This window comes from Lytechinus variegatus, chromosome 5 (assembly GCF_018143015.1).
Source record: "Lytechinus variegatus isolate NC3 chromosome 5, Lvar_3.0, whole genome shotgun sequence".
Lineage (NCBI taxonomy): Eukaryota > Metazoa > Echinodermata > Echinoidea > Temnopleuroida > Toxopneustidae > Lytechinus > Lytechinus variegatus.
The window spans coordinates 16,764,974-16,790,365 of NC_054744.1; the positions used below are offsets into that span (position 1 = coordinate 16,764,974).

At 37.2% G+C, this 25,392-nt stretch overlaps 1 protein-coding gene across 2 annotated transcripts in view; it reads left to right on the forward strand.

Annotated features, from left to right (window-relative positions):
* Window positions 1-547: 547 nt before the first annotated feature.
* LOC121415584 (lysosomal acid glucosylceramidase-like) overlaps window positions 548-25,392 on the forward strand; it is a 28,799-nt gene continuing 3,954 nt past the window's right edge. Inside the window, exons 1-7 of one of the 2 annotated variants that reach the window (XM_041608851.1) lie at window positions 548-874; window positions 8,607-8,798; window positions 10,039-10,191; window positions 11,399-11,532; window positions 12,914-13,086; window positions 15,283-15,520; window positions 17,633-17,857. In XM_041608851.1, the coding sequence (XP_041464785.1) occupies window positions 736-874; window positions 8,607-8,798; window positions 10,039-10,191; window positions 11,399-11,532; window positions 12,914-13,086; window positions 15,283-15,520; window positions 17,633-17,857 (1,254 nt within the window). In that variant the 5' untranslated portion in view covers window positions 548-735. The remainder of the gene's footprint in view (window positions 875-8,606; window positions 8,799-10,038; window positions 10,192-11,398; window positions 11,533-12,913; window positions 13,087-15,282; window positions 15,521-17,632; window positions 17,858-25,392) is intronic. The other variant, XM_041608852.1, reaches the window with a different exon arrangement.

Below are 25,392 nucleotides of genomic sequence, written 5' to 3' on the forward strand. Positions count from 1 at the left end.
CTTCACCTTGTCCTTCCTCCTGATTCTTCTTCACCTTCTCCCGCACCTTCTTCTTTTCCTACTTGACCATATCATCTTCACCTTCTTCTCCTCCTCCTACGTCATCATCATCTTCACCTGTAATTTTTCTTTATCCATTAGTAAATCTCAACATAACTTTTCACCCAATTAATTTCATAGATTTCGCTCAAATTGTCATTGACAACTTTCATAGTCCACCTCCTGGACTGTTGTTATTTTGTACGACACGACTACCCAACACACTACAACCCCATAACACGCATACACACACCCTGAATAGTCATATGAAACGGGGAAAGTGAATCAGTGGGTAAGGTGAATCACTGGGGGTAAGTGAATCAGTGGAGGGCGCGGGCCGGGCGTGTGTGTGTTGGTTATGGTTTGCCCAATCAGTAAAAATCGTCCAGGACGTGGACTACAACTTTCATGGCGGTGGCCAGACCTGCCACGCCCACTATTTGCAACGGACAGGTGACTGCTGCTACGCGATCAGCTGATCATGGATCAGCGATCGCGAGAGAGAGCAGAGCCGGATGTTACGTTAGCTGAGCATATGAGCCCGATCGAGGCGCCTCTCTAACGTTGAAAAGTGTCAAAAGGTTTATCAGGAGTCCAGGACCAGGGGCCAACGCATGCAGGTTATTCTTGAATCACCGAGACAGCAAAGTTTATAACTTTTTACATGAAGGCTCGGACCACGAGAGCATCATCATCATGAGCAAGCTGAGCCATGGCATGGGCCTTGTTCTTTCATGCGTGGTGGCAGTAGTAGTACTAGTAGTGATGCCGATTTCCTTATCAATTGCTCACAGTCACATACACAGTCATGACAGTCAGGCTCAGAGTGAAGAAGGTAAATTTGTAATTGTAGTGTAAAAGCTGGCAAGTGCCTAAGCCCAGGACCTTACGTGCCCGGGGGGGGGGGGGGGGGGGGGGCACTCGACCAAAAAAGTGGTAGGGGTGTCCCGCAGGCGAGACAAAAAACGGGGGCCTTGGAGCGGGCTTATCGTAAAACTAAAAAGGAGGCCAGGTCCTCGGAACGGGCTTCGGAACTGCAATTTTGTGAAAACGGGGGTCCTTGGAACGGATCGCCAGCATGTGAGTACGTGCGTATGCACCCCTATGGAACGGGTATGCGTGCATGATGCAGCTAGCGCTGAAAGGGGTAGAATACCTGAACAAGAACCAGACTTCAGACAGGATAGTTTTAGAGTCACACAATAACATTAAAAGGCTTAATTTATTCTACAGATAACTCATAACCAAGACCATAGCTTTAGCAGCTTTCCCAAAAGTCGCACTCCCCTCCCTTACATGTATGAAGCAGTCCTCAGTAATATATATGAAAGCTTCTATAGTCTGGTCTGTTAGCGTCAAAAATGCCCTACTTGTGGACACGGTGGACAAAAGCATGATTTTTTCTCCAGACCTTTGTTTATGTATAAGAATTAAGAATGGGGTATGCTCCAAAAAATCTGGCTGCAGGAACAGTGAAAAAATGGGTGAAAATGTCAGAATTTATGAGTTCAGATTTGTCTGATATATAGACTAGCGCTAGTGCAAAACTCAATAGCAGTGCATTATTTTGCATTGGATTAGTTCTTGAATTCAGACCCTTTTTGAACAGATCTTCTGTTTGTCCTCGCATCTCAATGCACCAAATATCTGAATGAAGATGCTAACCAAGCCGAAGGGTGACGGTGGAGGGGGGTTGAATGTTGGTGTGTGTGTACATATTTTGGTCTTGGGGTAAAGGTGTGCAAGACATATTTTTTGCATGTGTTGGAAATTGTGTTGCCATGGTAACAGTGTATTATTGCAAAAATAAGGTAAAAATCTTGCAGTTAGAACCACTTCCTCTGTTTTTAACCGATTCTCATGAAATTTGGCACACACATTGGTCTTGAGGTGAAGATGTCTAAGACACACTTTTGTGTGTCTTTCAGAAATCTTGTTGCCATGGTAACAACATATTATCTGGTGAAAATTGGGAAAAAACCTTACAATTCAAACTGTTTCATCAGTTTTCAATCAATTTTCATGAAATTTGGCACACACATTGGTATTGAAGTAAAGATGTACAAGGCACTTTTTGTGTGTGTTTCCAAAATTGTGTTGCCATGGGAACAACATATTACATATATGGCAAAATTTAGGTAAAAACCTTGCAATTTGAACTACTTCATCAGTTTTTTTTTTTGTTGTTTTGAACCAATTCTCATGAAATAATTATGGCTCACACATTGGCCTTGAGGTAAAGATGTGCAAGAACCTTTTGTCAGAAAGTGCATTGCCTTGGTAACCACATTTAGCCAGAAATATGGGGAAAACTCATTGTGGATCAGTCTACTTCTCAGTTTTCAGCCTGTGCTCATAAAAGTTGACACAAATATCCATTTTGGGTAACGATTCATATTCAGTATTAATAGGGAATCAAGCCTTGGTCATAATGTTTTGTGCATGGAAAAGGAGAAAAATAAGAATGGTGAAAGTTTTAAAGAAATCGGACAAGCAAAATAAAGTTATGGCTGCTTTAAAATTAAGATCCCTAAGGCTACAGTATGTAGAATTCAAATTGGCAACTGGGTAAGTAAATTATGACAAGGGGTGGGGCCGCAAGGACAACTTTCCCATAAGACTAGTAGTTATCAGGATTTTTGGTTTTCTCCTAAATCCCTATTCCATTGGGGCCGTAATATAAACCCGGTAGTATGTTTTGTGTCCTCATGAAAGAAAGATATAATTTGAAGTAAAACAAAAAAAAAAGAAATTTTAGCTAATTAATTATTCCAGTACATGGAAGAGTGATCCTTGCCTTCTTAAATCACTGTGACATCACATATGCGGTCAATTTGAAGTCTTCATGGGTATAGTGATTACCAATGTTTATAACTTTAATATGTTCACAACTTTGTTATGGTTTGTCCGATATTGTTCAAACTTTGACCTAGAAACTTGTCTGATTTTTCATTTTCCTCTAAAAACATGTGTTTATTTGGGTTTGATTTCCCTTTATAACGTCATATAATAGCGCAGGGTATTAATCACCTTCAATAATATTTATAGGCTTTTTTGGGGGGCGGAGAAGGTCCTTAAATTTAAAACTGACAGCATAAAAATATAGAAGGTTAAAGGCCATGACCATGAGGAACTTAAACACTCTTAAAAAAAAACACCCCTTACATTTTTTATTTGGGGGGGGGGCTTTAGAAAATTGCCACATAAAGATTAAAATGAAATTATAACGACTAGGAACTTAACACCCCCCCCCCCAAAAAAAAGGGAAATCCTTTACACTTCAGCATATTAATTTAAAGCCTCAAACATTCTTCTTTGAAAAAAAAAGTTTCCGGTGTCCAATTAATCAATGTTTTATTTGAAGCATGAAGCAGGGGCTGTCACAGAAATATACTGAAAAAATTAAATGAAAGAAAATATAAGGCTAAAATCTATTGTGCACATAGGTATATTTTTGATATGGTATGTTACTGAGTCATGGATTTGCAAGTGAATTTCTAAAACAAGTGCAGATATTTTTGTATATATTTATATTTCTATAATAATTAGTTGCATGATTAAAGGTACACTTTAAAATATGTCAGAAAAAATATACTTAGAGAGAGACAGGAAACAGAAGGAGATGGCATGGTGAAGCTCAAAATCAAGAGTGATGTGAAAGTTAAAAAGAAAGAGTAGGAACGGAATATGAATAAAAGACTGAGTACGTATTTGTTTTTGTCTTTTTATATATTAAGTTTCACAATTCTTCGTGTAATTTTAGTGGTCTAGACTTAATTGATGTAGTTTGTAGATTTCTTTAGGTGTTTTTCATAGATGTACATTGTTGTCAATTACTGATGTAAGGACCCCATTGGAAATAAGCCATCTCGGCTTTCATGGGCAATCCTGTCAAGGTATACACTACTGTTCATATTTTCATGTACTTGTTCACAGTTACCTGACAAATAAAATCAATCAATCGAGTAGGAGAATATAAATAAACAATGGTTAATTGGGTACTGTAAACAATTTTTTGATCAAATCAGAATGCATTAAGCTTCAAATGAATGGTCTGAAGTGCAAAGGACTCTTCTTACCTTTGAAGGGGGGGGGGGATTTTCTGCTAAAAAGTATTATCAGCCCCCTATTTTTTCGGGGGGGGGGGGGTGTTAAGTTCCTAGTCATAATCCTTTAACTGTAATTTTAATGAGGTCATTTTCTAAAGACCCCACCCCCCAAAAAAAAGAGTAATGTCTAGCTTCAAAAATGCATTGACCCCTGAGGGACAAAGGTGTAGACTGGTTTGAGCATGGGGAAGTAGAACTAAAAGTGGTATGGGGAGGGGTGCACATCTTGGGGAGGTGGAACTAAGGTTTGGAAAATCAGCTGTTGAAAGTAGAAGGGGTACACATTTTGTTTTGCTTGCCAGTGTTGGAACTCCTCTGCTTCAGCGGAAGGTTTCATATTCACCCAGTGTACCTCCAGCCTATATGCCCTTAAGGGGATGCGTTTTTTAAGAGTGTTTATCATTTTTATGTTTCTAATGGCCACTGCCTTTAACCTTCTTTGATGTCAGATTTAAAGGACTAATCCTGCCCCTTCCCCCAACCCAGAAATATTAATGAAGGTGATTAATACCCCCACATTTTAATGCAGAGAAGACATTTAGAATTTAATATGAATCTTTACCCTAAGATGAATATTTCTTCCAATTTTTATGAGCACTGACTAAAAACAGGGGAAGAAGTTTGATCCACAATAAGTTTTCCTACATTTCTGGCTATCATATGTGGCTATCTTGGTAATGCACTCTGACAAATGCAAAAAAAGGTTCTTGCACATCTTTACCCCAAGGCAAATGTGTGAGCCAAATTTCACGAGAATTGGTTCAAAACTGATGAAGTAGTTCAAATTGCAAGTTTTTTACCTAAATTTTGCCATATGATAATTTGTTACCATGACAACACAGTTTCTGAAACACACACAAAAAGTGCCTAGTACATCTTTACTTCAATACCAATGTGTGTGCCAAATTTCATTAGAATTGATTGAAAACTGATGAAGCAGTTTGAATTGTAAGATTTTTTCCCAATTTTCACCATATAATATGTTGTTACCATGGCAACAAGATTTCTGAGAGACACACAAAAGTGTGTCTTAGACATCTTCACCTCAAGACCAATGTGTGTGCCAAATTTCATGAGAATCGGTTAAAAACAGAGGAAGTGGTTCTAACTGCAAGATTTTTACCTTATATTTGCAATAATACACTGTTACCATGGCAACACAATTTCCAACACATGCAAAAAATGTGTCTTGCACACCTTTACCCCAAGACCAAAATATGTACACACACACCAACATTCAACCCCCTCCACCGTCACCCTTCGGCTTGGTTAACATCTTCATTCAGATATTTGGTGCATTGAGATGCGAGGACAAACAGAAGATCTGTTCAAAAAGGGTCTGAATTCAAGAACTAATCCAATGCAAAATAATGCACTGCTATTGAGTTTTGGACTAGCGCTAGTCTATATATCAGACAAATCTGAACTCATAAATTCTGACATTTTCACCCATTTTTTCACTGTTCCTGCAGCCAGATTTTTTGGAGCATACCCCATTCTTAATTCTTATACATAAACAAAGGTCTGGAGAAAAAATCATGCTTTTGTCCACCGTGTCCACATAATTCCGCTAACTGACCAGACTAGTGCAAACAATACTGTGTATGCCTGTAAACCCTTACAGCGCGACCTCGGCCGGGTGCGCTCGGGCAGAGACGATGGTCGGACAGCGCTCGGCAGCCGCTTTTCACCAAAATTTCAGCAGATCAATGCGACCGGAACGGGGTAACGAAAAATATGCAAAGCTTTGGAGCGGATTTCTTCGCTTTTCTCGATAAGAACAAAATGCTTTGCCTTGGAGCGGCTTTCTTTGTTTTTTTTCTCAATAAGACAAAAATGCTATGCCTTGGAACGGAAATTTGGGTGTAAAAATGGGGGTCCCCTCCGCGGCACATACCCACTATGCATTATATACTGAGTGCACCCCCCCCCCCCCCGGGCTTACGTGTAAGGCATACTCACCTGACAAGCGTGAAGTATGGTCAAAATAATTCTCCGAATAAATAGGTAAAACAGAAATCAAGCACTTACCATGATTATATGGATGAAGGTCTAACGAGTGGCAGTTTCCTGACATCTGGGAACAAACTGGAACCTCAAAAAAACAAAAAGTTCTCTCCTACCCCAGTCTCGATCGGCCATTTTGTTACGATTCATAACAAAAATGCGTAGCGGGCGGGAGTTCCTGGGTTTTTAAATGCCATGCCCAGGGGACCTCGACACGTCTTTACACAGTACGGGTTTGGGCTGCCGCAGTAAGCAAGTGCCCAAGTTTGAGGTGGCATCTTTCATACTAGACAGGAATAACCGTCGTTTCTGGGGATTTATTTAACAATTTCTGACATTTTACTATAGGCCTAATCCCAATTCACGTTGTAATAAGGGTGTCAAAAACACTAAAATAATGAAAAATGGCTATTTTGCTCGGAAAGCTACGTGTTTAGGGTCAGATTTGCGAGGGTATAAAAAATTGAGACTAAATGTTTTTAATAAAGGATGTACTTTTTGCCCCAGGAGTCAACACTACATGTTTAGAGTATGAGGTGTGGAGGTGGGGCTGTAAATCTGTAATATATAGGTAAAACCGACGACCAATGTCCGTAATATAACAATTACTGGTTTAGGGGTTCAATTCATGGAATCCTTGCCAAGAGTATCATTTTTAATGCTTGTTAGGGTAGGGTTTCACACGCCAATACTTGTTAAGGGGTGCGTTTTCAGAATATAGAAAATACGTGTTAAGGGTACTTTTCGAGACCCCATGGTGGCGCACGGTATCCACTCGTCAATGGAAAGGAGAACAAGTGGCATCCTGGTTTAAGTCACCACTCTCCATTCACTGCCGTTCATTTAGTCAGCGGCGGTGACTTTCATCTCCCATTGACCTAAGTACACAACAAGCACACGAGAAAAGAGGTGACTTGTTTTTCAGGATAAGGCCGTACATGTTTGCTATAAACCAAGAGCATTGGCCATTGTAGACAGCTGGCAGCCATCTGTTTCGAGGAGTCTTTTAACAATTTAAAAAAAAAATTCTCCTTGTACACAGATGGCTCGCGATCGATCATGCAGTCACTATTAGGGGGGTTAACAATGCAAAATCTCCCCGATGGGTCTATCTATTTTTGTCTTTTTTTCATAAAAATATATATTAAAAGAACTGGACCAAAACGGGGAAAAAATTATTAAACTTAAAAGGAAAAAAAACAGTGACTTACTTTGGCTGTTGCGCAACTCCCACTTCCCTGGTTTATCCAAACTTGATATATAAACCCCTCAAAAAGTTTGGAAATCAGTGTTTGGCCATTATTTTTCCCCGACTCCCTATTTTACATAATACATATATTTTTATCATTCAAAAGATCATTTAATTATCTTTAAAATGATACCATGCTCGTTATGATCATGCCATCACAAAAAGAGCAGGATTCAAAAGTGTTGGATGAGGTCTCAATTTAAAAGCTGCAAAACGAGCAAAAAGGGTTTGGAAATCTGAGTTTGACCATTAATTTCTCCCAACTCCCAATTTTACGCAGTGCCTATTTGATATCATTCAAAGGATCATTTTATTCTCTTTTAAATGATACCATGCTTGTTATGATCATGCCATCACGAAAAGAGCAGGATTCAAAGTGTTGGATGAGGTCTGAATTGAAAAGCTGCAAAACAAGCAGAAATAGTCATGATGGGTCAATACAGAACATGATTCTTTTGTCTGTGTCAATAGAGATGAAAGTCCATTCAAATCAAGCCCCTGCTTCTGTAGTGATGGTTCTGTGAGATAACATGGTTTTAGTCATGGTTGTCATGGTTTAAAATACCCATGCATGTTTGTTTGTTTGTTGTGTTTTTGCTTGTGTAGAGGTGTGTTTGATTCCATGTTAATGTTGTTGTTAAGGTGCATGAAAACAATTAAAAGAAACCGCTGAGAAACTCACTCATAACCACCGAAAAAAGAACATTGACTTTCAATAATGTGTCATTTTGCAACTTGAATTTTGACATTGCCCCACGTCCCAAGGCACTGCACCTCCATGTGAACGATAATCATGTCATGAGCTATGTTTGGTACACTAGGTCTAGGAGAAACAAAAAACTGAAAAAAGTATGAAAATTTTTTTTAGGTCTAGGCCTGTAATATATAATATAACTCCTCATCTCATTCCTCAATTAATATCAGACAGATTTTTCCTTCTTTATAGTTCAATGAGGAGAAACAAAAAAGTGTGAAATTTATTATGTGAAAATCCCCTCAAAATCATTTCAATTGCATTTTAGGATAACTTCTATTGCTCTTGACTTTTGTCTTTTGAGACTAGTGATATCTCAAATTTCTTGTTAAGGGCATTGTTAAGATGGTTTTAGGTGGTAGATATAGGCCTACACAGTCTGAATATATAAGGTATTTTATTTTTACAAATGAAATATAAAACATCATTTTTTAAAATATTATTGTAGTGAAACGTTGCATCCCAAAGAAGTTTTCAGGATCTGAATCCTTTGTATGTGTGTGCAATTCAACCTACTGTGATACTGTGTCCAGTTATGACCCTCTCACGAGCACAAAGTTTACCGTCTTCTCTTCGAGTAGTGCCTCTGATCGGTTGGCCAAGCATGTCTACAACATATCGGAACAGTCTAATATTACAGGTAGGATCTGATAAAATGCCCAAGGTGTTATGCAAGAAACTTTATGACCCAATTTCACAAAGGTGGCTACGGTTGAGTCCATGGTTGATGTAGATTCCCTGTATAAATTACACTTAATTTAGCACGTGTATAAAAAATGCCCAATGCGGATGCACGCCTTTGTCACAGTGCCCCAAATTGACACCTGTTACCATGGTTAGATTCGCTATTTTATTCATGAGTCCACTGTTTTGAGTAATGAGTCCACTCTTCAAACATTGGACTCATTAATAAAATAGCGTGGATAACCACGGCAACAGGCATCAATTTGGTGCACTGTGACTAAAGCACGCATCAGCATTGAAATTGTTTTAATAGTATGCGGTAAAATATACAGGGTATCTGCATAAACCATGGACCCAACCGTGGGTTTTCAAGACCACGTTTGTGAATTCGGGCCATTGATTTCTTTTCGGTGGTCTGTCATGTATATGACAGATCACCCAATTATCTTTTATTTTTATATTGATTTTTCATGATTTTGTAAAAAAACAAAAACAGTAATCATACTAAAAAAATCAAATAACTGTCTTAATTGTCAGAAAGAACAATGATCAAAAGTGTATCAGTGTAACTATATCATTAATAAATCAAAGAATAAAGCTGATACCATAAAAAACAACTTACAGATGGTCTGGTGATTTGTGGTTTACGTATATTCTCAGCAGGACTATTTTATTTAAATTTGCAATGTATGTTTTCTTTTTGCTAATGTATGTTTTCTTTTTTGCTAATTTGCTAATTCAATAAATGCTACAATATTAACTCCAATGAATATTTTCATTTCTTCATATGAATGTACTTCTTTATTTATTGATGAAGTGATTTAAAAATAATATTGATTAGTTCAGTTTGCAATTAATTGTCATGCATGTATCAAATCAATTAATACAAAAATTTTGTTAGAAAATGCAGTTCAATTATCAAATGTATCTTTGCAGTCGGGTATCAAATTTATGATTTTTTGTTTGTAAAATTTATTATGATAGCTTTAATTGATTTGCATTCTCCTGAGAGATTTGTTGATGAACAAAGAATTAACACAAAATAACTTCATATAATAGTCTTAAATTTAAATGCTTTGCATGTATATGTAAATTCTATGTATTAGGCCTATTATGTATCAATACTATTCAAGCCAATGCTATTTACTTGTCATTGTTATTAGTGAAACTTAATCTTTGGCTCCCTTGAAAATCAGATCATGGACTGAAGTTCACTGTCGATGCTAGTCTTAGATACCAGACTGTGATTGGCTTTGGAGGTGCCTTTACAGATGCAGCTGGGATGAATTTCTTCAACCTTTCAGTTGGGGCGCAAGATCTTCTCATCAAATCTTATTTCTCAAGCAATGGTACATAGCTTTCTAAATTGTGCAAGATTTTTCAGATCAATAGCAAATCTCATCATATACATAAACCAGTGGCGGACCGTGATCCGGAGGAGACAAAGCATTGGAGGGGCGCAGCATTGTTCACAAACAATACAGTGCCCCTCCAATCATTGTCTCCTCCGGGTCACGGTTCGCCTCTGACATAAGCTATTGCTCCTGTTTTTATTTGTTGGAAGATAGTTTGGCTAATGTAAAGGAAAAAAATCCTAGTAGGATAAGGGTTAAAGTTATGTTTGAGGTTTAGATATTTTTCTAACTTAATCAATCAACTACTGAATTTCGTAATTTTTTCATCAGATCAGTTTACGTCAGAGCAAACTTTTCTGGGGATTCGATAACATGTTACTGGATGGTATTTGTAAGAAATTTAATATAAAACTTTGATTTATTCATGAAAATGTTGATCTTAGAGACGAGGAAGCCCAACAAAGTAACTTTTTATATTTCTACATCAGGTCTATCATGTTTATGATCGCGTGCAATAAATTTCCTAAATTACTTAGAAGCACAACAAAGTAACTTTTTATATTTCTACATCAGGTCTATCATGTTTATGATCATGTGCAATAAATCTCCTAAATTACTTAGAAGCGCAACAAAGTAACTTTTTATATTTCTACATCAGGTCTATCATGTTTATGATCACGTGCAATAAATTTCCTAAATTACTTGGAAGCACAACAAAGTAACTTTTTATATTTCTACATCAGGTCTATCATGTTTATGATTGCGTGCAATAAATTTCCTAAATTCCTTTTACAAATTTTCATCTTGAGGTAATAGGGCAATTGAAGTAAATAAGGTTTCATATTGTGCCTCTTCCCACAGTACATGTATGTCATCCCCTCTTAAAAGCAATATGATTCAATTTTTTTTTCTAAGCTGTGCATCACGGAAATCATTAATTGCTCATTGATATAACCTATGGCTTCAATAAATCAACTCAAACTTGGCCAAATGAAGGAGGCTAGCCTGTAGGAGGGACTATCATTCAATAGTTAGTTAATAGTAGTTAATAGTAGGACAAATGTCAAAGGTCTTTAAAGGTCATTCATAGAAATGACCCATTAATTCTTACAATACTCCTATACCCAGGTCAAATTTAGACTTAATTTTTAATTCCGGAAAAAAGTTATCTTATCTCTATTTTATTTGTTCCATTTAACAGGTATTGAATACACTATGGGGCGAATTCCAATGGCAAGCTGTGATTTCTCCACCCATCCTTACTCTTATGATGATAACAATGGAGATTTTAGTCTTGAGAACTTCTCTTTAGCCAAGGAGGATCTTCAGTTTAAGGTATTTAACCGCTATCATCCATTGGCAGCAAATTCTACCCAATGAGATGAATATAATATTGATAGGCTTCGAATGATGTGAGAAGTGTTCTTAAAACCTATGTGTTAATGTTGTTTGCATTCCCAAGCAAAAGAAGCTGTTTCACATTTTTGTAAAGGAACATTTGTTCAAAGTATGTTTACAATACATCTGAAGAATTCGGTAAGTAAAATGTGTTCAAAATTGATATTGTATCCTTTTTGCTCATATATTGGGTGTCATGGTAGGGATCATTTTGACGATGTGATTTTAATGATGCTATTTAATAAAAAAAATAAATGCTAATTTAGACATATTGCAACAAATCCCATAGCATTGCAATTTTTCTCTCAGTTTCTGCATCCAAGGCTCTTGCAGCTTCATAAATCAACACACTTTTGAGATACTTTTATTTGTCTGGGAATTATGACTTTACCTGCTAAATTTTTGGAATATGCTTTGAATGAACAAGCTCTGCGGAAGATGTTTTAAATCTTATGATATATGCAGATGGGCATGTTGGGTGGATGGTTCAGGGAAGGGATGGCACGGAAAAGCGAGTGAAGGAGCAAGAGTAAGAGGGTTGGTTTCCCGATGCATGTAGGACGCACTGAATCGTGCAAAGTATAGGTAGGGATTAAGATGATTGCCACAAGCGTGGATAAGCTGAATCTGGCCACCCAATTCAATTCAATTCAATGAGAAAAGGGGATTTTTTTATGATCATACAATATTGTAGTATGAAAAAAAAGGGCAGCTGGCACTTTCATTTACAAGATTGTTTGCACAATTTATTAATATCATGAATAATAAATACATTATATAAAAGTAGAACATTTGAAATATGCCCTTCATCCATCGTTTAACAGGGACTGGACAATTGGCACCAGGGTCCCGTTTCATAAAGCTTGTTATAATAACAAAATTGCAATAACAGTTTAAAGCTACTGAAATCCCGCAATTTGATTGGTTGATTCAAAATTTGTCATAGAAATTTTGTACTTGTTACTGTAACAAGTCTATATGAAACATGACCCAGATTTAAAACTTTTGATTTACTGAAAGTCTGATATGTATGAGCAAGAAGAATCATTGTATCATTCCTTTGATTGCAAGAATTATTTTGAAGTCAATTAAAAATATTCTTCGGCAATTTTACATTTAATAGACCAATTTTAGCTGCAACCAGCATATCAGCTTACACACCTCCTTGAAAAATGAGTAATTAATTGCAAGACACATGATTTATTTAGGCACTGAAAATAGACTTGCAATTGATCGCAAGTCTCTTGCAACACCTTTATCAGTGGGATACAGTTGCCAAGTTCATCCAGACACACCTTCACCTTGTTTCTTGGAATAGATTCCAATGATCAAGTCTGCTCTCGAGCACTCGTCAAGACCGGTCAAGCTGTTTGGAAGTCCCTGGTCAGCCCCAGCTTGGATGAAGACAAATGGACATATGAATGGAAAAGGTCAACTGATTGGGGAGCCTGGGGGAAAGTACTTCAAGACTTGGGCTCAATATTTTGTGAGGTAAGGGTCATTAAAGTTGATTAGACATACATGTAGGTTGTAGTCTGTTAAATGTATGCTTAGATCATTCTCCAAAAAAATTATGTTAGACATGTGTGCACTGTATTACAAACATAAATGATTTCCCCTTTTTTACAATTAAGCATAACTGTGAGCACTGGCATATATAGGGGAAGGCGGGGTAAGTTGTGACAGTTTTTGCTTTTTGCATGTTAGAATTGATATGATTAATAATCTTGTCGAAATAAGTACCTTGCCTTGAAATTTAATTCTTCTGAAATATTTTCCACCTATATATAACTTTCTATCCCCACAATGAAAGTCATCGTGACCTTTGAAAAAAACGATGTCAAATGGCTCAACTTGCCCCATATATGGGGTAAGTTTGAGCCACCTTCTGGGGTAAGTTGAGCCACAAAAACTATGTACAAAATGTATGAAGGAAGAACCAGCATGTCAATTTTTTGTTTAAAGTCTTTTCACTTGCTAATTCTCTATAAATACTAACATCCTTTAAAAGGAAAAGAGCAGTCATTTAAATTTGCTCCTTTCAGCCAGCATTTCAATTGATTTTTATGGTTTGTTTGTTTTTTAAGATACCTTACCATAGGAATTACCATGGCTCAACTTGCCCCATGCTGTTTGGCTCAACTTACCCCAGTCCGAACTTAGTGCGATAATTTTGTATCCACACATTTATTATGCATCCATCATATAAAAGACTATGACAAGAATGAAGATCCATACCTGGACTAATAATGTTGTTATCATGTCTTTATTATATTTAAAGATGTGTATGTTTATAAAGCACTTATCTATTTCACACTCTTTTTTACTTTTTTGGCTGAAATTCATATTTTTCCCTCTAAAAAAACTACTTTTTGTTTCAAAGTTGAAAACAATGTGGTGGGGTTAGGGGTTATGCTATGGGTCATCAATACATGACACCACCACAATGTCTGACTCATTCATTATTGGCCTGGGGCTGGTGGCTCAACTTGCCCCTATGCTCAACTTACCCCGCCTTCCCTATGGATGAGATAAGCTTGCCAGGGCCGCATGCCCTCCCACTGCACTTTCAAGCTGAAAATGAGAAAAAGAAAGAGGTTGTTCAGAGGAAAAAAAGAGAATTGCCATATTATATTCTGAATATATTGTCAAAATATATGGTATCACAAATTAAAATAAGCTTTATGTATCAAGTGGGTCAGTAGTTTTGCTTGCTCGCTCACAAACTTACATCAATTTTGCTCCATACACCATGTTCGGCCCTCTCCAAATTGTGGAGTAATTATGCCACTGACTGTGAGTCCATGGAAATCTGTATAAAAGTTACATTCGATTGTATATATACCAAGTATACCTCTTTACGTTTCTGCCCCTGTATATTATATGGCAAGGATGATAATTAGAGTCAGGATTATTTTAGTAGCAGTTGTTAAAGGGGAAATGAACCAGCAGTCTTAATAGCCCCACCTAGGGTTCTCAACCCCATCTGGCCAGGTTCATTACCCCTAATGCAACATTCTTAGCAGTGTAGTCTTGTGATATAGGCCCACTTCAGTGGTAACACATTTAATAATTCAATGCCCAATACATTCATATCACAAATATGTTATCATGAATAAGCAAATTAAGTACATGTACCTTTCCTCTCAAAGACAATTTTATCTACACAAATAAAATCATGGGCTAAATTTTCTGTTTTACTAATAGTTATCCCAGTAGGTATATTTTAAGATAAGCCATTTATATCACACAGTCAGTGGGAGACAGTGCACAGTTAGCTACACCTTTAAATGCGTTACAGTAAGATATACTGAGTTATAATGATCACCAATGAAGCCACCAATCCTGACCCAGTTTTGAAGGATCTTTTGGCTGCACACAGAATAATACCTTTTTAGGCCTGTATGCAATCATACTGTTGAATTGATTTCTTTCAAATGAACTAACCCATGAACTGAGCCGCTCCTGTACAAGTCTATGGAATTTATAGCATTTAGTAATCAAACAGGTTACTTGGTGAAGATTTGAAATGATAAACAGTGCCTTCGATTTTTCCATTTTCAGGGATTAGGGGAAAACACTCTCACTAGAGTGGCACACTCCACACTGTAAGAATATATATATATATATCCAAGCCTATCTGATGGAATGTTTAACAAGAACCCTATAATTACAATTTCTTTCTAGATTTGTTGAAGAATACAAGAAAAAGAACCTGACTTTGTGGGGCTTGACTGTCCAAAATGAACCTATTGATGGCGCTATTAAACACTTCCCCTTCCAGGCAATGCACTTCACCGCCGAGATGGAGCGGGATTTTATCAAGCTAGATCTAGGCCCTGCTCTAGAGTCCTCAGGTCTTCAACCGATTCATCTCATGATGCTTGATGGACAGAGCTTTCATCTTCCAACTTGGCCACAAATGGTCAGTCAAATTTATAGTTGCCACAGTTGGGCAAACATTTCTGAGGCATACATTTTTAAATAACATATGCTGTCATCAGATGAAGTTATATGACGTTCATGTTTTTGTAAGATTCTCTCTGCCCCCTACATGTACGTCATATAACTTCCTTTTAAATCCTTCCTGTTCAGATACACATGTCATTATATTAATGAAAGGATGCCATATTTCCGGCTTAAGTTTAATTGGGATTCCAATTTTTTAGCTTTTTTCTTTACCATGAATTTCTTTTTTTTTCGTTAAAGAATTTGTTTCTCCTCAACTTCTAATACAATTAAAATATGTTCTTTCTTTTTGTCTCGCCCACCAGAGGTGAAGGCTAGACTTAGTTAGGGGTCCAAATGTCCATCATCTGTCGTCCGTCCGTCACAAACCTTATGACACATAACTCCACAACCTTGATTTACTTTTGAACCAAATTGGATGGTAGATGGACTTGGGGAACCTGCATGTTATGCTGCAGTCGGAGGTCACATGGTAAGGTCAAAGGTGATTTTCAGGTCAACGTTAAAGTTTACATGCAAGACTCTCTTATGACACCTAACTCCGCAACCGTAAGTCTCTTTTCAACCAAACTTAGATTGTAGATGGACTTCAGGGACCTGCATGTTATGCTGCAGTCGGATGTCACATGGTAAGGTCAAAGGTCATTTTCAGGTCAATGTTAAAGTTTATATACAAGACTCTCTTATGACACTTACATGTATTAACTCCGCAACCTTAAGTCACTTTTCAACCAAACTTGGATGGTAGATGACTTGGAGGACCTGCATGTTATGTTGCAGTCGGGGGTCACATGCTAAGGTCAAAGGTAATTTTCAGGTCAACGTTAAAGTTTTCGTGCAAGACTCTCTCTAATGACACATAACTCTGCAACTGTAAATCACTTTTCAACCAAACTTCGACGGTAGATGTGCTTAGGGGACCTGCATATTGTTGTGTTGGGAGGTCACATGGTATGGTCAAAGTTTATCTTGAGGTCAATATTAATAATAATGATAAACAATTTTTATATACCGCAAAATCGCAAAATTGCCTCTAAGCGGTTAAGAGAGAGGAAAATGAAGTATAAAGGAAATAGAAATACTTTGCTCAACAAAATGTATCAAAACTAATATTACAATTTACAACTTTCTCAACAGATCATGAATAAAGAAATACCATAAAATGGGCCAATAAACTTATGATATTAAGATTTAAAAAGATGAGTTTTAAGCATAACTTTAAATGTATTAACACTATTAGCATTGCGAATTTGTAGGGGGAGATTGTTCCAAAGAAATGAAGCTTAAAGTTTATGTGCAAGATTCTTATGACAAGTGTTATTCCATACCAGTCATTTCACAATGAAGTTTCGATAAATTCTGTCGCAAATCATGATATTTCTGGTTATTTTCATATTTTATATTTCAAGTGGGCGAAACACAAAATCGCTTATGCCTTGTTTATATAGTTATGACATGATTCTTAAAGTCAAAATGCAATTACCACAACTTTTTCTCTGCTGTGTGAAATAGCTTGTTGTATCTATTTTTTTATTAAATCAAACTATGTCCTTATGGCCTTTGGACCTTCATTTACCCTGGATCCCCTTCATCTCCCATGAACATGGCCTTATTTATGTAAAACTCTTTGGCCTGAATTCACAAAGGTGGTTTTGAAAAGCCACGATTGAATCCATGGTTTATACAGATTTCCAGTATAAATTACACTTATTTTAGCGCATATCGGGCGCGTGTATAAAAAACTCCAATGCTGATGCGTGCTTTTGTCACTGTGCACCAAATTGACGCCTGTTACCATGGTTAGATACGCTATTTTATTCATGAGTCCACTGTTTGAAGAGTGGACTCACTAATCAAAAACAGTGGACTCATTAATAAAATAGCGTGGATATAACCACGGCAACAGGCGTCAATTTGGCACACTGTGACAAGAGCACACATCAGCATTGGATATTTTTTAATGAATTAGTAAATTAAGCGTAATTTATACAGGAAATCTGCATAAACCATTGACTCAACCGTGAGTTTTCAAAACCACCTTTTTGAATTCGGGCCATTATCTTTGCAGGTTCTTGGGGATCCTGAAGCTAAAAGGTTTGTCTCAGGAATAGGAGTCCACTGGTACATAGACAAGTACACACCCTATGAACTGAAGCTTTCTGAGACACATCAGCTCTTTCCTGAGCAGTTCTTGCTCTACACAGAGGCCTGCTATGACTCTACCTTCTCAAGCAAATCTGTTGACCTTGGCAGCTGGTCCAGGGGTGAGGGATACAGCAAGAGCATCATCACTGTGAGTTTAGCGTGGTCAAATACTCTTGGGCTCAATATTCTGAACTGGAGTATGACCAAAGACCTTATAATATATTACTAGACCGAAAGCTGCGCGCGCGTTCAGCACAATACAAATGAGATTAGGCTCCGCCTACCGCGATCATTTGAAGACAAAAATAAGCCCCCATTGACATTCATGAGCGTAAATATATTCATATTCCGCCCTTTTCATTGGCTAAGAGCGTCATTAATACGCGATTTCCCCGATTCTTTGTCATCGATACTAGTGGTATCGTGTTACAGAAGTAATTATTCATTTGACCTCATTACGTCATCTAATTTATTCATTCTGAACCCGAATCTGAAACTTTTCTTTCCACACAAAAATGGACCTACGAACACTCCGGTGAGTACGTATAAATTGATATAACCACATGAATTCAGTGGACTACTTACAAATTTCACACAGTATTTTGTGATCTCAGGTTATTTCTCTACCAAATTAGAGAGTTTGCTATCATTCTTCTGTTAAAGGAAAGCAGAATTTGGTCTTTGAAATTGAAGTTAGATTGTCATCGTCGCCCAGTGCAGCCTGTATGTTGCTTGCAGTGTTGCGGTTATGCCGCTGTGTTAACCACATGTATTTTGTATGGGCTCCTAGCCGATTGGTCATAGAGAGAATTTCGGGCCGGTTTGGTTCATTTCCAATTAACAAGGACCAACCCATGATTGATTAAATCAAGAAGAATGAAGCTTCTTTTTGTATACTGTAACGTTAGATCTAGAGGGAGATGGAGGGAGATCTGCATCTATCTTCAGTAGATCGAAACCCAGTCAGGAATAAACTGTGAAGTGGAGTGTGGATGAAGATATATTGCCTGTCAGTGTCATTGTGTCAATCCTCACTTTCAGTTTCAGATATCAAATTTATTTTGCATAACTTCAGGCTTCTGCATTTAGCCCCCATAGGCGGCGGAAGCGGGGGGGGGGGGACGTGTCCCCCCCTAAATTTTAGGTGAGGGGCCGGTCCCCCCCTAATTTTTTTTTGCTAGGCCTACCCTTTTTTTTTTTTTTGCTTGTCATTTTTTTCCCTGCGTCCCCCCTAAATTCACGTGGACCCCCATTGAAACGTGTGTTGTCCCCCCTAAAATTTAGGTTGATTAGGCCTACCTTCTTTTTTTTTTTTTTTGCTTGTCAAAATTTTTTGGAGCACTTGTCCAATTTTTTACATGTGTCCATCCCAAAATTTCAGGTAGACACCCCCAAATTTTTTTTCCTTCCGCCGCCAATGTTAGCCCCCACCCATTTTAACTTATTGTTATTTATAAATAGGGTCTATATAGTTAGACTCTGTCTTAGAAATAACTAGACCAAAAGCTTCAGTCTCTCTATTTTGGTTGTTCCGCTGAACTGTGTTGGCTCACTCACGAATAGTTAATGTCAGAAATTGTTGAATAAATCCCCAGAAACGACGGTTATTCCTGTAGAGGTCTATAAGAAATAATATGCTGCTCTGCATGTTTGTCTTATTATCAATAGGCTAGATCTAGGATCTAGATAGGCCTAACGTTAGATCTAATTTCTAACTTGGTTAGAAACCAGCAACTAGTGAGTAGTGTTGCTTCTTATTATTTTAGACTTAGATCTACGGTAGGCCTACTTTACTTTTATTCATCGATGCTTTCTAATTCTAGGCCAACCTAATTCAAATCTAGTCATCTAAATTATACTTTCCCAACCCGCGACACTTACCCCAGGCCCAGGGCTTATGATCTAGGTCTGTAATTTAGGCCTAGATCTAGGTCTGGGCCTAAACGACTCCATTTACATGTACGAGTATGTCTGTCAGTGTCAGTGGACCCTAGATCTAATCTTGGTCAATAATGGCAATGAAGTTTAAACTTTTAGCCAGGAATAAAAGTCAGACATCAAATCCATATAGGCCTAGATCTCAGTTTAGAACCAAAGCTTTACTTTCTAGGTCTAGATAGATCGAGAGTCCATCGTTACTATCTAGATCTAGACCTACGAGTAATTTAGATACGCGAATGCTGTTGCACAGCTCTGAGTCTTGGACTAGATCTATACTTTCTTACAAATAGATCTAGACCCAGTGCATGAGATGAAATTATGTTAAAGTCAACTGAAATAAAAAGATGCAGATTTTTTTTTTTTTGGGGGGGGGGCAGACATTTGAAAAAATTTAGAGAAACCTAAAATTCAGAAAGCGAGGGCCAGAAGTAACCAATATTACCTATGGCCGTTTTGTGCATTTTCTAAAATAAAATTGAAGGATGTCATGCAATTCTTTTTTTATGAAGGTTTTCACATTTCAGCTCTTACCCAAATCCCTCCCCTATACAAACGGCCATGAAAAATATCACTTCTTATTATTGTACTCTTTTCTTTCACAAACAGGTTGAGTTTGAAGAACAAGGACAAGAAAAACAGTATAGAGGTCTACCTATGTGGTTCAAGATGATGATCATAAGTGCATGCATCATTTTGCAGATTCTCATCCAGGTATTAAAGTTAAACTAACCCATTCAAAATTACAGATACATAACATGCATTGAATGTTAACCATGTTTACATTAAATAAAAATAACCTGAGCCACAAAGAGGTAGGATCTGTACTGAACATACACTTCTTAAATATATAGGCTCTCGAGTCTAAAGTAGAACCAATGTCAAAAGATATGTACTTTGGGCAAATTTATAAAATTAGGTCATGTCCTTGATCTACTAGTAATTAAATTGCCTTTTTATTTCCTATTTGTTTATAAACAAAGCAATATTTATTTTTCATGAGTTATATTTTATAAAATTCATTTTATTCATTCTTTAGTGTGATATTCATATTTGTAGATTTACGATTTTTTTTTTGGTTTTACATTTTGTCTAATAGGATGATGCAGTTTGACAATTTCCATGGAGGTGATTGATGATGATAAATAATTGGTGAAGTAGGCCTAATAGAACAGTGCCTGGACCACAAAGAGAAACACAAACTACAGCGGTTATATGAGTGAGTGAGCTAGTTAGTGATTATTTTTGATAATGGAGGTTGTTCACATTTTTTTGGCAACAAATAGACCTGCCTTTGAAAAACCCATTTCAATTTTGTTTTTAGATTATAGTTATTGTCGTTTTTAATTACAGATCAAAATATTCTGTGCAACAAAACATATCAACTTTAATTCTGTCTATTCATATAATTTACATATGTTAATTTATATATTCATATTTACAAGAAATCAAAGAGTACATGTAGTTAGAATGGAGAGTAGTATGTAAACTGCAGAGAACATGTTTAAGTGATATATATGCTTTATAGAAGTACAAGTTTATAATTAGTAGAAGTAAGATTTCCTATGGTATGTGTTGAAGAAACATATATATGCATAGTCTCACTTTTCTTAAAACATTTGTTTTATAAATCATGACAATTTAATTGATTTTCTTTCTCTATTTTTTTCAATCTGCAGGACTGGTGTAACAGATGTTTTCATTCAAGAAATCCAACTATTCAACATTGAAGACTTAGGAACCACGTGATGAAGATGGAAAAGTTTTTTTTTTTCCAAGTCCAATTAAAAAAAAAATTATTATCACAACCCAAATTCATGACGTATGAAATTTCTTATTGATTTTCATTAAAATTGGTTGCAAAAAGAGAAGCTATAAACATACAAATAGGAGCAGCGGATTGAAGTTGCTTGAAAGTGGGGGGGGGGCACAGGGAAAATGCTGTTTTATGTGAAATTTTTAAAAAGTTGCGAGCAAGCAAAATTTTGACATTTTAAAAACAAATATCCAATTTTGTGATAGATTTCGACAAAATATTCAAAATGATATATTTCACCCTTTGCTTTCCTTTTTCTTTTTTTCCCCTTGGTCGTGATTTTTTTTTGGGGGGGGGCAAGAGCATTGGCGGCGGAAGGCAAAAAATTTAGGGGGGTCCACCTGAATTTATCCACCTAAATCTTAGAAGGGACCACAAAAATTTCCAGCAAAAAAAAGGTTGTCAACCACAATTTTAGGGGGGCACAACAATTTTAAGGGGGGGTCTACCTGAATTTAGGGGGGACGCAGGAAAAAAAATTGACGAGCAAAAAAAAAGATTCTCAACAAAAAATTTAGGAGGGGGACTGTCCCCCACCTCAAATTTAGGGGGACAGGTCCCCCTATCCCACCGCTTCCACCGCCTATGGGCAAGAGTCCTTCAAGCCCCCCCCCCCTCCATCTGTACGAACCTGCTTATATACCCCACTCACATGAATTATTAAACTTAATGCACACAGGATTTCCTTCAGAAGTACATTATAGAAATGAAAATATTGTTTTCTTGTTTCAAAGGGCACTCGTCATGGTGACCATAAAACAGATCCTTCTCAAGTGAAAGGGGCACAGAACAAATTCTTTAGAAGCGCTCTTCTTGGGTAAAAGGGGGCAGTGATTCAAGAAAGGGCACTTTCAAGAAGGCGAGGGGGCACTTTGTATTACATGAAACGGGCTCTCAGATGGAAGGGCACAGAACACGTGGGGGCATTTTTCGGTGAAAAATTGCATATAAGGAAGAGCACTAATCGGTATTACCTAAAACAGGTTCTCATCAGGTGAAAGGGACACAGTACACGTTCGTGAGGGGGCATTTTCTTGCATAAAAAGGCACTTTTCAGTGCTTCAAAAAGTAGGGGGAATTGTGCCCCCCCCCCCCCCAGCATACAAAAACATTTATTTTGGTTCAAACTATTAACATACGCTTAAGAAAAAGGTAAAGCTTAATCCTCTGATAATGTGATTTTTTTTCTGGATAATTAATAAAATTCACCACTAACCAGAAAATTCCTTCATGTCTTTCATTTGTGTTCATATAGTATTTGTACCGAGCTAAAATGAAAGGGATTTGGAATTGGCAAAATTCAAAGTGAGACGGAGATCGAGAGAGGGAAAGAGTGATGAGAAGTGGGTTGAAAAGAGATGAGAAAGAAATGGAGGGGCACATAATTATGAAGAGATAATTTAGAGGGGGTGGTGAGAGAGCTGGTGTTGGAAGTAGGAACAAAAGGGGTGGAAGAGAAATAAGACGAGATTTTTGGAAACCAGGAGACAGATAACAAGTGGGAAAATAAGAAGGAAATATATGAAAAGTTAAGTTACAAAGGAGGCTAGGGCCACTCCAAGAAAATCAGTTTTTGTCTCACCTGCGAAGCAAAGTGAGACTATAGGCGCCGCTTTTCCGACGGCGGCGGCGGCGTCAACATCAAATCTTAACCTGAGGTTAAGTTTTTGAAATGACGACATAACTTAGAAAGTATATGGACCTAGTTAATAAAACTTGGCCATAAGGTTAATCAAGTATTACTGAACATCCTATTAGAGTTTCATGTCACATGACCAAGGTCAAAGGTCATTTAGGGTCAATGAACTTAGACCATGTTGGAGGAATCAACATCGAAATCTTAACCTGAGGTTAAGTTTTTGAAATGTCATCATAACTTAGAAAATATATGAACCTAGTTCATGAAACTTAGACATAAGGTTAATCAAGTATCACTGAACATCCTGCATGAGTTTCACGTCACATGACCAAGGTCAAAGGTCATTTAGGGTCAATGAACTTTGGCCGAATTGGGGATATCTGTTGAATTCCCATCATAACTTTGAAAGTTTATGGATCTGATTCATGAAACTTGGACATAATAGTAATCAAGCATCACTGAACATTTTGTGCAAGTTTCAGGTCTCATGATTAAGGTCAAAGGTCATTTAGGGTCAATGAACTTTGGCCGAATCGAGGGTATCTGTTGTATTACCATCATAACTTTGAAAGTTTATTGGTCTAGTTCATTAAACTTGGACATTAGAGTAATCAAGTATCACTGAACATCCTGTGCGCGTTTCAGGTCACATGACCAAGGTCAAAAGTTTATTGGTCTAGTTCATAAAAAGTGGACATAAGAGTAACCATGTATCACTGAACATCTTGTGCGAGTTAGAGTAGTATTCAAAGTCAGCACTGCTGCTATATTGAACCGCGTGATGCAGGTGAGACGGCCAGAGGCATTCCACTTGTTATTTTATTCTCCCATGTTGCGATATTCTTATGCGAAAATGAATTTTCATGATACCCTACCATTAGAAATTCAAAATTGGGTATAAAAGAAATCTACTTATCTTCATATTCTTTAAAGATATTATTTACCAGAAAAATTATGAATGGACCTAACCCCTTTTGAAAAAAGTGAATTTTCTTTTTTTAGTTCACTTTTTTATGGGAATTTCAACTTTTCTATGGTATCATCTTATAGAGCTACTAAAAATCAATTAAGACATAAAAATCAAATTTGATTAAAAATGAACTTACCCCTTTTAAAAGTGAGCTCTTCATATGTAGGAGAAGGGCGGCACAAAAGAACATGAGTGGGAAAATGATTAAATGGAAAAAAAAAACAGAGTATATAAGAAATGCTGGAGAATACAGGGGACAGGAAACATATTGAGCATGATAATCTGGGGCCCGTTTCATCATGAGTTTTAAGTATGGTAACTACGAATACCAATCATAATCAAGGTTCCCACGGTTATCACAATAATAGCGATGTTTAAATAGCTCAGTGTAATTCATTATGAAACGGACGCCAGAAGAAAGCAGGCACGGGGATCCATGAAGATTTTTTTTTTACTTCTCCAAATTAAATTTGTAACAAGAAATGACTCTTTTAGTGGTGAAAGTTATTTTTTCAGTATTCATACTCAACCAGTGAAAATGAATACCATCATTGTAATAACCATGATTTGCCCCCACCCCACCTCCACCTTTTTACCTAATTGCGACTTGATCTACTCTTTTCATCTTCCCTTTTAGAATTAGCATAGGCCTATAAGACGCAATACAAACATTGTTTTGTTTTTAAGTGATATCGCTTGTGATATCGATACTTTATAAAGCGCAACGTATCGTCTCAGATTTGCGCTTGCTTGATTCGCTGAATCCTTCGCGTCACGAGCGCGTAACAAAATGAATACATTAATAAATTTGCCAAGTTGACCTTTGTCATTGCGCTGGTGTGCGTATTGTCTAATACACGTACAAAACCACAGTTGACGAGGGAGCATCGTACGAAATTAATATTAATGGGGGCTTATTTTAGCTTCTAATGGATTAAACAAAATGGCGGTAGCTTCGGGGGCCTGGGTATGACCCTCAAAAGATTTGGCTATTTTTACAGCTTACATGACTGAAGGGGAGGGGGAATGATTATTCTCAGCCATGATTAGCCATAATGGCCCGAATTCACAAAGGTGGTTTCATTTAAAACCACCTTTGTGAATCACAAATCAGTAAAACCCATGGTTAAAACCATGTTTTTTGCAAAAACTACCTTTGTGAATTTGGGCCATTCAGTCTCAAACCATTTCTTGCTGAAGGAAAACTGCAATGGATGGGATTAGAACCCTGGACTCTCAGATTGAATGACAAATGCAGACTATCAGACCACAACATCCATCCAGGAAACCAATGCTGCGATAATACAGATCGTTATGATT